Consider the following 16,388-nt stretch of genomic DNA (forward strand, 5'->3'; position numbering starts at 1 on the left):
GCTTTTGTTTGCTACTTCGTGAAAGAAATCGCTGTTCAAATACAAACTTAAACAATTCGCGATTAAAATGGAAAGAAAAATGTTATACACAGAGATTAATATAAATAATATATTACTTTTATAATTTTAAACCATAAACTCTGCAAACTTTTAATCCTTTTTTTTTATTTATTTAATATTTTTTTCGTATATATCATTTTTATTTGCATTATATACGCATAGTTTATAATTACAAAATTATTTTAAAGAAACATGAATTGCATTACTTTCAATTTCTTGACCATATACCTATAATACATTCTTATATTCGCGAATCTTAATTTTAAAATCTTGATATTGGTGTTTATTTAGTAAAATAGTGCAAATAAGAGAACGTGCCCATCTACGAACCGGTATGCAAACATATTAAATCGTTTTCCCTGAATTTTTAGTCGAGTGTTCGCTGCGTAAACTTAATTATCTCGGTAACTAGGTGCTTCTCATAACCGATTTACATTGTCTTTACTTGTTCAAATTAATGTGATGCAAGTAATCTAACTATCTCCAAATATATGTTAATAAACTCCTGATGTGTCACCTAACTGACTTTCAAACTACCTGAAACTTGTATCCAATAGTCACGTGGCGGGGCAGAGACTTTTACATTTCTTCAGTGCATATTTAATGAATCAAAAAAACTGTTCGAACTCTTTCAAAAACCAAGACTGCTTTTCAGCAATCGCGCCACGCACTCGGAATTCAGTTAAATCGATCGATTCAACGAGCCGCCTTATTAATTCCGTTCGAGCGGAGCATCGTCAACCATTACCCTTCTTCATCATGGATTAATGAGCTCACCATCGTTATACGCCAGGCTGTTTTCTCCCCTCGTTCTTCTTACCCGCGAACGGAATTTAGGTGATACGACAAAAGTTCGCAGCGGCTGTGAATAAAACATGCGGCCAACGAAGCGACACCGGCACGAGTCGTCGCTGAATCAAAATTAAGTGACTCAAGTTAACGAACAAAGGGAAAACCGTCTGGTGAGGATATGGAGAAGGGGTGTCGACGAGGGACGAGAACGGGCGAGATAAAGTGTCGAAAGCACCGCCGAGATTACACACCGGCGCGAGTCCACTTGCACGCTGCGCTTTACATTATTGACAAGCTTGATTATCTTAAGCATACTTTGCGGCGTCGGTGGTTGCAATCTTGCCCCCGAGAGAGAATAAGAAGGCTTGCCTAGGGTAACCCAAGCTGCTAATATATTTATTAAAAACCTCGAGCGAGCGAGCAGCCTCGTCCGAACTTATCCGGAATCCGCGACGCTTTCTCTCCTTTTACCGCGCGCTAACTATTCTAGCTCTTCTTCTCACCGCTCCGCCCGCTAAACCCGTCACCGCATTCACCCTTTCCTTACGCACTTATTTCCCCTCCCTAACTTCGGCTTCTACATCAGCATCGATGCCGACCATGTACGAAATATAATCGCAGCTGGTGCATAGTCGAGCTACGAGAAAAGTTCGCCCATAAGCCAAATCTATATACGCAAGTTAGATAATAATAATGTAGGCTGGGTGAGTGTAAATTGGCAATAGTAAACTAACAACATATGATATTAAATGCCTTAAAGTTAACGATAAATTTTTACAAGAGAGATATGCCTTCGCAAGAAATCTTTCAAGTAACTTTGCTTTAGTTTAATTATGCATTGCATAATTGGTGTATTATGCAAATAACAATTCTTTCCGTCATAAAATATAATTAAAAAGATATAAGGATTTCCAACATTGTATTAAACTTGCATGTATTTATATATCTATTATAAGTTTTTTCTCTGTTTCCTTAAATTTCTTTTTAATATATCTATTGTTGTTTTACAAATTGTAGTTATGTGAAAAGTTTATAATCTGTTTGTCTTATTATATATTTTGAATTTTTAATATAGATTCCGCATATATTTAACAAGAGCAAGCCACTTGGCAGTTTTTTAATATAACAACTCGTCGCGCAGTTTGTAAAAATTCGGCATTTTGGAGGTGTTACCATTACACAAAATTATCACGAGCCAAAGAGATATACCCAGAAGCATGACGACCATACGATATTCATGCTCATTTGCAAAAAACTTTTCGGCAAACAGAATTTTAAAGTTCGCGCTGCAATTTGGATTCAATTAACGATAGCGGCGCTTTCGCTAAAATTATCCCGGATACCAATTATCTTAATTTTACTACCTTAATCCTGTTGTGATACATAGAAAATTCACATTGGATCAGAGATTTGTTATCTTGAAAAACATTGCTATATTTTTTTAAGAAAGCGTAAAAGAATATATTTTTATGTATACGGAAATAACGGTTTTGCTGAAATATCTAAAAATTAAAGCTAGATACAGATCTAAAAATAATTTTGTTGCACCATTAAAATAATTATGTAGAACACTCAAACTTTGCTAAATATCATTTGCAAAAATATTGCTAAAATATCAAAATTTTTTACAGTATTATCATCATACTTCAGCGACCTATTATAATTATTTTGATGGTGCAACAAAATTATTTTCAAATCTGTATCTAGCTAAATTTTTAGACACTTCAGCAAAACCGTTTTTTCCGTGTAGCACAAAGTACTGTATAACTATAAAAGACATTTTTTTTTTTAATAAAAATCTTTTCTTTTAATAGTTACAGATTTATATTAAACATCAAAGCCTGTTAAAATAAGAGAAAATGCGTTATGATTATAGTACTAGTGAGCGTCTGCTCACTATTGATATATACTACTGAAATAAGTGAAAGATATACTGTGATAGACATCAGTGTCCTCTCACTGTTGATCTATACTATACTGATAGTAAAATACCGCAATATGACTAACGTAAATTTAATAATGCATTTTATTAGCTTGAAATAAACTTATTTGAATACATTTTAATTCAAAACATGCAACTGCAGGCCTTAATTTCGTTTCGTAAGTAATACCCTTGTCAACTGTATTAAAATACCCAACCTATTTATTGCGGTGACCAATAGCGAACCGGATATCCGACGAAGCTCGTAAATACACAGAATATCGGTAGAAAAAAAGCACAGGAAACAATTGACCCTTTCCTGACGAACGCGACGTATCGGCTTCGTTCATCGCGTTTTGCCTTGATCGCAGCCCCGCAAGTATTGGAAACGTGCGATTGGTTGGCGGGCGCTCAATGTATTGTGGCACCTGGTGGCATAGCGCGGGGTGGTTTAAGAGCGATCGGGCTGTATGCGGATAAAATCTCCGAAAGAAAAGAACTTACGGTTATTGTGTCCTAAATCGTGCAATAGCTTCCCTTTCTCATTAAAAACCTTTGACTATACAATTACAGAAGGTAGCTTCAGGAGAAAGAGAGAGAGAGAGAGAGAGAGAAAAAAACAGGGAGAGATGCTTGACGTCTATATATGAAACAGAGAGCGGAAATGAGGGTGAGAGGGGAAATGTGAGAACTACATGATGCAATAGGGTGAAACGGGGGGGTAAGTAAGAGTGAGAGAGCGCGGAAGCTTTCGTGAAAGCTTCGGCAGGCTCCGCCCCTCGCCAATAGCAAAGCACAGAGGTTTGCTTATCTTCTGGTGCGCCGGCCAATATCAAACTGACCCGGCCGCGCAGCCTCCAAGGTGGTCCAATCGGTAAACGCTCAGAAAAACGCGCTTCTACGCGGTCACGCTGTGCAAACTGCGAAAGCTAGTACAAACCGTATTTGAAAACTCATAGCGCGCGATCGTTGTCGATGCCTAAGAGAAATCTTCGCATGTTCTTTCTCTTGCACGTGTCTTCCACTTTCTGTTTCTCTTTGCATAAAGTTTATTACCGATATTATTCATATTTTTGCAACTTTTGCTTTTAATTTATTGGATATATTCTGTAGGAACATCTATCATTGTATATTTTTTAAAAATATGACTAATTTATGCATTAATGTTTTAATAATAATAGCCGTATATATTTGTTTTTTCATAAAAACTTATTTATACTTTATAATATTATCTAATCTTGGATTTTATCTCGGAGTGTCGTAATTACTATTTTATATTGTAACTGCCATTACTCCACTAATATAATGAAATAATAACTTTTATCGTTTATTGTCAGTTTCAAATCACACGTTAATTGCATGTATTATTTTATAGTGATAAAATGTTTAATATATAAATTTACCATGCAATACTACACATATATTTACAAAAGGAAAACATATTATAATTTAACACTTAAACAGATATGCACATTTGTATATGTTATTAATGCATTAATAACAGAACGAATAAGTATATGATTTTCGATAAAAGGTCATTGATATATTAGAATAAAATATTGTTGAAAATCAACAATAAATAATATGTTACTTTTGCACTGCAATAATGAAGTTACATTAGATGTAATAATTGCATATAATTATGATGTTCATAATTTTATCCCCGTTCCACAAACGTGCAAAATTTATATAATTAAAGTTTCCCATAAAATATAGTATAAAATTGTTAAAGTATGGATTTACTCTAATTTATGCACATATTCGTTTATTGTGTATTATATTTATACGATTCAATATATCAGTCATTTTTTTAGTAACGTATAGATTAGTTCTGATCAAAATATATGTATATATTGTATATTACACAATATACATAAATTAGAGTCAAAGGATCCACTTATCTCAATCAAACCTTGTAATTATACAACTTATGTTCAACTAAATACAATGTAATATTTGTTAAGAATAAAAGCATTACAATTTATTATTTTTTATGGAGTAATTGTTTTGTATATTGCTTATAATTTAAGTTCCTTGAGAAGATAATTTAAACTGATTTATCATGCTCTGGCGATCATACAAATTATTCTGGGTCGTTGAGAAACAAAGATACGGTCAATGCGTTAAAAACAAACGTTTCATCGAGTTGAATCTAACTTCACGGACGAGATATTTTCAGGAAATGGTTGTTCTTCTGGTGGTCTTCCTCTTTTTATAGCTGAATTTTCCGTAATTGCGATTGCGATACGAAGCATCCAATTTCATGGCAGTTATTTGTGCATGTTCCTTCTTTTCAGAAACGATTTTATTAATGTATAACCGTCATATCTAATACACGATGAGAACATTTCTCAAATTGCGATTAAATCCATCTATGTATTTATAATCAAAATCTATATATTAAATTTTGATACCGTATTTTTAAATACAATTTAAGTATTGCATTTCGATTATTGTAAATATAACTATATTACATATTGCAGTTACAAAACAGTTTTTTTTTCTAGAAAATAACTATTTAATTCTCGCGAGTAATAATTTGAAGTGTAAAGGGTTTCTGCGTCGCATGTGTGCGAGCTAAATTTATCTCCTATACACGTCGATGTAATAAAAACAAAGGGCACGTCGGTTGTACGCACTACAAAAAAAAATCGAAAAAGATTCAAAGCGGAAGAAAATTCGAATGCAAAATATCCACGCGTTCGAGACAGGCAGGCAGTAGAAACAGACAGTAGAGTCAGCCGTGTTCTCATAAGATATATGTATGTAGTAGAACTAGCACGTGTACGATCGAGCACTAAAGGTAACATCTTCGGTAGTTCATCCCCTTCGCCATTTCAGTCGTATGCTCTCTGATCGAATCACAATCCTTTTATTACACAGTACTTTCGAATCCGTCTCGGTTGACATTCATCCGCGGTACGACTCAAAGGACCACACTCTAGCATCGTTGGATGCGCCGTAGAAATATAAGTATCATATGAGGAACTTGCATAAAGGGATACCCGCGCATATGGCAATATATACGGAAATACGATAATTGATCGCTAGTTTTTCTCGAAATAGTAAGAATAAGTCTCCCGAATTAATGGCAGACACCGCTTTACGGCATCTGACAGCTCGTAATCCGTTTTTGTGCACATGACACAGTACGTAATACCATAATGATTGAAGAGTCATAAGACAGAATTTGTAACATCAATCTGTACAAACGTACCGGTGGGACGATAAAAACTCGGACGTGCGATTATCGCTATTTTGTGCATACGTATCATACGTTTTAAAATCAAATTTTGTTTTTATATGCGAAGTGAATGTTCCGTCAATAAATTTTATGAATGACGTATAACTGATCGTGACTAAAATAACGGATAAAGTAATATCACATAACACGTTTACAATAACCAACATTTGATGCTATATAAATTGTTATACGTACATATTTGGTTTGCGTATAATAATCTCGTATTTATTCGTGAAGTGTTTGTTAAATATATTTTACGTGATATTTATGTATAATACAAACTCGAGATCAATCTTCTCTTTCCGAGTTTTTACTTGAGATCTTCATCCGGCTTTCCGCACTGTGCAGTGACAAATGCTTGTGCATCTTATAAAACTAATTATGCACTTCCCGCTTCACTGTACAAAAGACGCGAGACGGCATTAAGACACGGAGCGTATAATACGGTTGACTAGTTCCGAGAGAATAAAGACAAGAACGCAGATGACTTCGTACTACCGCGTAATCTCTTATTAAAATAGGACAGAGGGATCAAGAGCTGAGCCACGCGAAGGTGCGGTAGCACGAATAAAACAAATAAGAAGAAGCAAAGACCGGCTGCTCAAGCGATGCAAAAATACGACATGTTTTTCTCATTCAATTTTGTAGACAAAAGGTTCCTGCTGCTTCTGTTCAAGAGAGAGGTTCATATCCAAAAGAAAGCTCTTTTCTCAGAACGTTATCTCCTTCATTTGCTTCGACTAGTTAAGAAACATCCCGTAAGATTAGAGATAAAATTTCTTTTGTTTCGAGCATAAAAGCTTGTCTCGGACTGGAACAGCTAGACATTTTTTTGGGTTTCAGTATACATATAAAATATATTATTTTTAATTCATACCCTTAAAATATTCTGAGAATGGCAGCATATAAATGTAAGGGAATAAATATTCTTTTTTTATATTATCCAATGTATAAGTAAAGGATATAGATTATCGGACCAAATGAATTATTACGTAGGTATAAGATATATTTTACGCGTATCTCCGGTAAGAGAATCCTGTAATTTATTAATAGTTATCAGAAATGATAACATCATTAATAAATTTGTATATCATTTTAAACAACACTTCAGCTTTCAGCGAATGAATTCGTATGATATAAATATTATTGTATCATTTCATACCGTATCATCACATGTAAAATTAACGCGCATGTAAAATTAACAAAAGATATATTTTGACATAATAATGGGGCATCTTCTCTTTCGTCAACAATTTTATATAAAATGATGTTTGTTTCAGGGATTATATTTTAAAATATATATTATTTTTCGATGTTTTAAATAACACACACACACACACACACACAACACATACCTATATAATTTAAATATATATAATTATTTATATCGTTTTAATATCGTACATGCTGTAATTAATTATATCGTTATTTTCACATTTATCGAATCTAATTTAGTACTGGTAATTCTACAAATTTAGATTTTATAACAAAGCATGCGTATATGCTGAATACACGCATTTACGATAACGATAACCTAATGTTATCATACCATTTTTTAAAACAAGGCGATATTTTAGAATAACACATTATAGGTAGGTATGTAGCCTTCGAGCTGGTCCATTCTTATCAGATACCTGTTCTAAAGAATGTAGGCATAAAACGACAAAGGTAGAACCCGCGTGTTTAGGCCCGGCAATTCTTTCGCGAGAAAAATTTCCATGGTAAAGTCTACAGAATCAGGGGAAGTAAGGGTAGGGACTGTTGAGAGGATAGGGGCCGGGAAAGGGGGAAAACGACGGAAGCATCTGGACAGACTCGCATGAAAGTTTAAACCGATGTTTTACGATGGCTTTTTGTTTCGCGTGTTTTATTGAGCAGAGAGCGGATATTCACGTCAATCTCGCTCTCTTGCAATCCGCGAGAAGCCGTATAGAGTACAGCGCTCTCTTTCGTTTTCTCTTTCATCCACTCTTCTCTCTTCTTTCTTTTTTCTTTTCTCTCTCTCTCTCTTTCTCTTCTCTCTCTCTCTCTCTCTCTCTATTTTTTTCTTTATCTTTCTCTCTATTCATCTTTCTTTCTTTCCCTCTTTCTTTCTCTTGCTTTCTCTCTCTCTCTCACATCAACTCATTTGTTATTTTTTTCAGTTCGTCTTCCCCTATTTCCATGCCCTGCCCGTTCTTCTTTCCGTCTCAATCTTTTACGCTCTACCATTTTTCATCAAACTTTAAGTATAATTTAAGAGTATGTACAAAATATAATACATGCGCAATAAAGTCCGACGAATGCTTTAATGCTTTAAAACCATTTACCATAAAAGTTTTTTCTATACAAAAGAATTTCCAGGCCTAACATGAAATTCTACCCTGTTGCCCTGTACTGTCACTTTGTGCATGTTATGAAATTGTTCAGACTGATACGAACATTGTGAATGTACGAATCTTAGAATAAAAATTGCATCTTTATGTAGATACGTATAATACGTATCTTTAAAAAACTCAATTTGTTTCGAAATGACACATTCCAAAGAGTCCTAAAGATCGTGAATATACCCCGCCATTTATATGAAGCAAATTCAATTTTAGACGCTTTTGATAAAACGGTATTAAAACGTGCCGCAGTTTCTCATAATTAAATTGTCTGATGTAAATGAGACCATTTACTGCCATTTAGAAATAACATACGGGTGGATGATAAAGCAATTTTCAATATAATTTTCAATGTGAAATCGACGTTAAAAGTAAAACGCGCGAAATTATAATAAAAACATATTGCTCTTTGAAGTTACTCTATCGATTATATTTATTTTTATCTCACTAACTATATATTCGTAACGTATTTATAACAACGAAACATTGCTTTCCATTGTTAATTTTAATATTTCCAAATAAATAACTACGATAAGATATTTTCCGTTACATAGTTATAATCCGGCTTGCGAAGTTTGTGTAAACTCTTAATGATATCATATTGCGCGCGTCTGACAGAGAAAGGATGATGGTTAGGAACTTTCTTAGTCTTTTTAAACTTCTCGTTTGCCCAGGTGGGAAACTCGTAAATCGATAGTCCCAAGGGAAGGCAGAACGCTAGATCCTGCACTGCGACGTATGTATCGAAACAACCATTTCCTGGCTGATACCTCACCGCGAATGACATATAGCTTGAAACACGCATGATTTATTCCTACATTCGGGAATGATCGTCACCGTCGACGGATCGATATACGTTACTTATATTGCAAAAGACATTCCGGCAAAATTTTATCAATAAATAAATTTTATCAATTTTATCATTTTTTACGTGTGAAATTGCGTTATAAAGCCAAATTCACCAAATAGAAATGATAGAAAATCAATTTATATTGCATTCATTAATTCAAATACATAGTTATATAGCACTAGCAATTGCAAACAATTACAGGTATCGAAATATGAAAAAAATTGTAACTTTTTATTGCAACTTGATCAATATATCAAGTTAGCTAACATTAACAGACAACTACTCATGCAATAAAAAATTAGGATTTTTTTATATTTTGATATCTGTAATTGTAAGTATAACTTACCGAAGACTTCAATGGTTGTGTAACGAGCAATGAAACATGATTATTATTGATTAAGTTTTTACGATCACAAATCTAGTTTTCCTACCATTTTAATTCAAATGAAATTATTAAGCGTAAAAATGTGCAAAAACACATATTCTTAAAGATACATCATGCGTTACAAAAAAAGAAAAACAATATCCCAATTATAATACTTGAGAAGCGCGCAGGAATTTATCGTGAAGCGTACAAGGCCAATATCCTTATATACGGAAAGGATTACGTGGCAGGATCCATGGCATGCGAATACGTGTCGCTGTGCACAAAGGTGCCGACTGTTGCACGCGGCTTATACCTACGTATGCCATGAGAGACGAGTGACGGAGAAAAGATTTTTGGGGAAGGCGCTACGACGAAAACGTCTCGAAGGTTCTCTGTACAACCACGCGCCTTCAAACCGAAAGAATGTAATTACTGAGAGGATCAAAGTCAGAGAAACGACGTCCGTGACCCGTCTGCGTCGGTTTCGTCGCTGTCGTCCTCGTCCTGATGCGGAATTTAAATATCGACGGAAGTATTCGGCGTTTGACTCTCGTAACTGCTGCATTCGCCACCTTTTCCCCTCGTTGCTGCCACTCAAAGACTCGTTCGCTGCTGTCGCCTTTTCTTCATGCTAAAGGGCGACTAGAGGGTCGCAATGAAGGAAACAAAGGAGTTATCCACTGTCAGCATCTCTCTGGAAGGCCGTTAAAAGTACACGCGAATGTTTTAAAGTCCTCGCTTTTTCTTATCCTGATTCCTTGTTATCTTTAAAGCCTCGCTAAAGAAGGATACGCTTAAGACAGCAAACTTGAAGAGATCTATCATTCTGAATGGCTACTCCGACAATATTTTATTGATGATTAATAATATTCCGCACTAGTTTATAATAATACATAAAAATCTTACATGCCACAATTATAAATCTATAATTTTGATTAAATAAAGAAATCTCTCAATTACTTTTAATTCTATCGAAAGAAATAAAATATGTTTATGTCAAAGTTGTAGCAGAATATTTTACATTATTTTTTATAAATATATCATATTAAAAAATTAAATGCACAATCATTATAGTTTTATAAAAGTACGTATGTATGTTATGTAAAAAATTGTATTTGTGCATTTAATATATTTTCTTTCATTTTTCTTCAAAGATGAAAGAAGTGCGTAGTCAGAAACGTCATCAGATTCAAAACTATGATTGTAAGTTCCCATGAGAATCCAGACAGATAACTTTTACGAAGCTTAATATCGTCGACGTAATTACATCGTAATGTCATTATGAACAATCACGAACGAACGATATAAAGTTTTATTCCCAGACCTGTCTAATGCGTAACTTCCTGATAATTTTTGTAATTATGTCACATTACAAAGTAAAACGATACTTTCGCACTATAAAAAGTATAACACCTATCTTCGCACACACAAGCACAAGTATTGATTATATATTTCCAATAGAAAAATTTACTTTGTACCTTTAAACGCTTTAAAGAAGAGAAAAGAATTAAAACTTGATAGAGAGAGAGTGCGTCCAATTGATAGCAGTACGGAACAAACTAGAGCAAATAATTTTCTCGTTTTACTATTTCGATACTTTTTCGCTTAGCAAGAGTTTCTTACATGGTTGTATTTACTATCGTAGTTTGAAAGCCTCTAGTTTACTATCATTTGTTATTATCTGATCAAATAATAATCTAGTAAAAATTTCGTTTATTTTTAAGTAGATTGAAGTCGATCAACTAAAGTTAAACAGAAATTTTTGAGTTCAATTCCGAGACACAGTTCTAAAGTAAACTTTTGTTCTTTAACTTCAGCCAAGCAATAAATGACGATATACGCATTCTATCGAGCTTTAAACATACAAGCGGAGAAATCCCACAGCAATCTCGGTTCGCAAACAGTTTTCTATTCATATACATCTTATACATGCAAAGTAAAGTAGAAGTAGCATCCTATAAGTTCGTAGGAAAAATAAATTTTACATTGTCCGATATTAAAATCATAAGAATTCTTAGAAACAAAATTGTTTCTAAGAATTCTTTTGAGAAATTTGCACTTCCTCAAATTTATATATTTTAGTTTATATTCTTTACTATTATATTAAATGTGATTATTTGTTCTAAGCACCAAAATTAAAAACATTATGTATATATATATATGTATAACATAAGTTTTATTAAATCAAATAAAATGTCTTATATTTTTAAGTGAACTTTTAATTTTATCCAATTTTAATTGTATCTAATTTTATTTCTTAACAATGCAATAGGAGTGTACGTTATTTATAGTAACAAAAATAATTTTTTTCTGTGATACAAGATATATATTTTATCAAATCATTAAAAAATATTTCCGACATAATTAATTAGAATCTATGATATCTGTATTTTTAGAAGTTACTGATTGAAGAACAAGCACTAATGACAATCGAGCTACTTGCCGAAATGCGTTTTACGCGGGTCATCTCGTATCGTAAGATACGTAGATCTAGAAAACGCATTTCTCGGACGAAATAAACACTCGCTTCTCTGACTGCACGTGCACGTGGAGCGACTCTCGGGCCACGCGTTTAGAATGTTTCGCGAGGCGAGGAGCCACTTGAAGAGGAACGCATTCCACGGGACGGGTGTTCACGATGAGAGGCTTCCGCCAAAAGCTTGCGTCAAGCTTTCTCGCTTAACCTTAGCGAACGCGTACGTGCTTTCTGTCAGGAATGCCTAGCGCATCGTTCGTCGTCGAGCTACCGGAGCAACTATGGCCAAACTGCGTTTTACGCGGGTCACCGAGAGTGTAACATGCAAAATTCACTCAACGAAAGAGCCGTCGCGTTTAAAGTCATTTTCCGTCATCTTCCTGCTTTGTCAGCACGATTATTTGCAAGTAAATTTATATTTGTCTTTATAAAACAATGAATTAAAAAATCCAATAAATGGATGAAACTTTTTTCATACACGTGCATGCTTGGAGATATAGATTTTAAGAACATTATATAAAATATTACGTTAAAATTATGTAAATTAGTGGATTACGCAATTTTATAAAATAATAAAGTTTGGCAAAGTCAAAGTTTTAACTTATCTAAACTTCGCGTCGTTTAAAACATTTATTCGCTGATAGATCTTTTTGGTTTTCTCATAAATATTTGACTATTTCGTTTTCTCCAGGGACTAGTCACTTTCGTTTAGGATTAAACGATCTTTAGAATGGATTGAGTTGATGCATGACGCACGTGCGTTTCGAGGGACGTACTAATAGAAAGTGATATATGGGAATTGATCTTTTATTATTTAAGCTATGGTCGATCTCGGATATGCATGGAATGCATATTTGCTAGTAACCTACTGTACACGAATCAATGTTTCCCTGAGGGGCGGTTGTAAATTTATCCGTGAAACGAGGGTTGTATTAAACGAAATTTCTCCTGCCTACAATGTTGCCTAATGATCAAATAAATCAGAATATGTATGAAACTATCGAAAAAATACAAAAAAGAGTAGATAATATTTATTTATATAAACTTTATTATCTCGTGTTTAATGAAATTTTTGATCGCCATATTAAAATGTAAAATGTATTAAGATCAAAATTAATTTTTTTGTATTTTATCGTAATAAATCTTTTGTCTACGAATGTAACTAATTATTTTATTCAAAATCACGAGATCTATCATATTCCAGAAATACATCTATGTACGAATGCTTTAAATCATTTTTATATCTACATTAGGGCCATATCGCGTTGTTACGTCATATTTTATTAAATTTTATTGAGGCTACATATCTTCGTTGACGATGTCTATTGTACAACCATATTCAGCGTTCCGTTAACCGTTAATATCAGCGCATTAGCTGCTGGTATTTAAATTCGTGTACGAGTAATTACTCGCGATAGAGAATACAAAAACGACGATTACCGCGTTTGACACTCGATTAAATAACGACAGGCGAGTTTGCAATTACAAACGCGATAGGAAGACGCTTTTAAACCATCGATCACACATATAGGGCAGGTAATCAAATTATTGTCGAAATAACTATGTAAAAACTTCAAGAGGTTTTGTGCACGATCCACGCTAACAATTTAGATCAAAGTTTATGTATTTTAATAATAACCAAAATAAAAGTAGAGAATAAAATAAGTGAATAATTCCATATATTCATTATGCCCTTTCAAAGCTCTGTGTTTAGCTCGATAAAGAATCCAGAATCTTGGTTTTGTTATAACGGATCAAACTCTTATATTTATTTTTTCCACATCTCACATATCTTCCTCCCGTATTTTATCCTTTCCCAGCCTTTGTATACATCTATTCGACATATTCGTATCCGCGATCGTGATTCTCGCATTCAAATCCGTTCCGATAAAGAGCGGACGATCTGCGGCGACGGACAAACCGAAGCCACTTTGGTCCTTGAAGTATCCAGACTCTAAGCGGACGAGTGAGGCGACTGTGTATACAGTAGTGGTAATACATAATAAGATATGAACGGAGGGCACGCGGCATAATCATATATATCATAAGGTAGCGCGGTATGGCGAAATATTCCTCCGTCTACACGGAGTGTGCACACCAACGGGATCACTATCGCCATCACAACTACCACATCGCATCCATATAGATACACGCGAATAACCTGAGGAGAAGGGTCCTTCCTCTCGTTCTTCATCCTCCCCCCTCTCTCCCTCTCTTTCTCCTACTCTATATCTTGTGTATATTCCCTATCCGACCACCGACCGAAACTCCACCACGGTGTACACGTATGCGGCTAACACCCGCATTCGAAACAAACGCTCGCGCGGCATGTGCACGAAGGATTTGGTACTGTTCCCTTAACTTTTCGAACAAGAAAACCGGAAGGAAACTTGGGCGCGCCCAACGTGCGACACTGCGTGGGATAAACGGTTTGGTCAATGAATAAATAGAAAACCGGGAGAAAACTTGATGTACTAAAACGCTTCCGGATCTCGAGGCGCACACGCGTATCTGGGGATGCAGTCGTAATCATGGAGCTGTCCGATGCAGTTACAAAGAGCGTACTGCCGTTGACTTATAGCCAATGCGAATAAAAAAAATAGATACGATCCTAGCTAGAGGCGATTTCACAGACGCGTAACAGAATCGACGGAAAGCTTTAACTGTATCATTAAAAACTAACTTCGTAGCACCTCAATATTTTCATTATAAATGTATATATAGCATATGAGAATTTTTAACTTTAATTAATCTCTAGTTTAGGTATTGCTTTTTACTGAACTCACTTTGCAAAAGCATTCCTATTATTCCCTCCCTGTACTTGAGATGTTCTATACATTTTAAGTGACTCTAGTGTATCTTGTAATTAATATTTTATATAAGCACCAAAATGTGCTGCTAAATGAATATATCGATAACGCACTAGAGCTTTTTACACATTTTTGCACAATTAATCGACAGTTGCATGTTCCAGAATTAAATATTAGCGCTAATCTGTTATAATCCATCTGTTTTAAGATAATGGATCTATGAGATATTATATTTGCACGTCATTATTTGTAAAATATTGTTATTTTTAAAATTTAAAATATACATACGAATATTTACAAATGTCCTATATGCATCAACCACAAAAATCCATTATCTCAAATCAAAATATAATAAAATTTGTCACTCACCGATACGATGCGCAGCAGCAGAGTTATTGAATAAAAGATGTCGAGCTGCAAAATACAAATAAATCCAAATTATAGTAGCGCCCAAGATAATTAAGATTTTAAGAAAGTTATAAGCGTATAAAATAATGATAAACAATTTATTTCGCAAATAACAAATAAAGTAATAAAAGATAAATTACTCACTCCGTGGTTGCTCTGCCGTCGCCCGATGCCTCCCAGGCCTCCTCCTCCTCTCAGATTTCACTGTTGCACTCATATAGCACTCGCTCGCGAAAGCACGGTTGCACGTACGTATATACCTACAAATTATTAGAATATAACTATTGGTGCGTGGCATTTTGCGATATTCCGGATATTAGTCAAACGCGATACGCACAGACATTCTTAGATTATATTATAATAGAAAAATTATAATCGCGAAGAGAAAAAGTACGATTATACGATTCTATACGCTCGACATTCGTGATATTTCGTAAATCAGAGGCAACGCATTTTCATACATTAATTGTCCGTTTATAAGCATAAAATTTATGTTATACGATAAAAAAATTAAAATATGGAGTCAATAATTATTACTCAACTCGGAATCGATTTAGCACCTGCACAACGTTTCCTTAATACTCGAGAATTTGTAATATCGACATCTCTTTCGTGCTGATGATATCGTTTATATGAATTATTCGATCGGATAATTCGCGCACTATTCCGTACTTTTAATCTAAAAATAAATGAGACGTTACCGAGAAGCCGCGACTCTTCCGAGAAAAACGCTCCGCGACGACCGCGACACAAATATCTTACCTGCGTGTGAAACGGAAATTTTTAAAGTTCGATATACGCAACGACGGTAGATGCGTTTACTCGATTACAAATCAATTAATTCGACGCCACTCGCGAACGTCGAGAGACACGTCGATCGTACGGAAAAACGGAAAAAGTGTGTACACATTGTCTCGAGATGAACCCGGGCCTATCGAGAGAACACTCTTCGCGACTCCGAAAATCACCTGCGTGTGGAACGGAAACTTTCGAAATTCACTGTACGCGCAATGACGGTAGATATACGTTACTCCGACAAGATTCACTCTCTCGGCGCGAGCAAAGAGACGCGGATTCGCCACGAAATTCACCTG

General features: G+C 34.7%; 2 protein-coding genes across 9 annotated transcripts in view; one reads left to right on the forward strand and one right to left on the reverse strand.

Moving 5' to 3' along the window:
• LOC143895895 (nucleolysin TIAR) overlaps positions 1 to 16,388 on the forward strand; it is a 529,366-nt gene that overhangs the window by 276,885 nt on the left and 236,093 nt on the right. The gene's annotated exons all lie outside the window — the stretch shown is intronic.
• LOC143895897 (uncharacterized) overlaps positions 1 to 16,388 on the reverse strand; it is a 250,285-nt gene that overhangs the window by 233,646 nt on the left and 251 nt on the right. For both annotated transcript variants that reach the window (XR_013256491.1, XM_077403361.1), the window contains exons 2-3: positions 15,439 to 15,554; positions 15,256 to 15,300 (exon numbers count right to left, since the gene is read on the reverse strand). Coding sequence is in view for 1 of the 2 variants with exons in the window: in XM_077403361.1 (XP_077259487.1) it covers positions 15,256 to 15,300; positions 15,439 to 15,511 (118 nt within the window). In the remaining variant the exon portion in view is untranslated. The remainder of the gene's footprint in view (positions 1 to 15,255; positions 15,301 to 15,438; positions 15,555 to 16,388) is intronic.

The sequence above is a fragment of the Temnothorax americanus genome, unplaced genomic scaffold, assembly GCF_048541705.1.
Source record: "Temnothorax americanus isolate GAGA-0224 unplaced genomic scaffold, ASM4854170v1 Scaffold17, whole genome shotgun sequence".
In the NCBI taxonomy this organism is placed as follows: domain Eukaryota; kingdom Metazoa; phylum Arthropoda; class Insecta; order Hymenoptera; family Formicidae; genus Temnothorax; species Temnothorax americanus.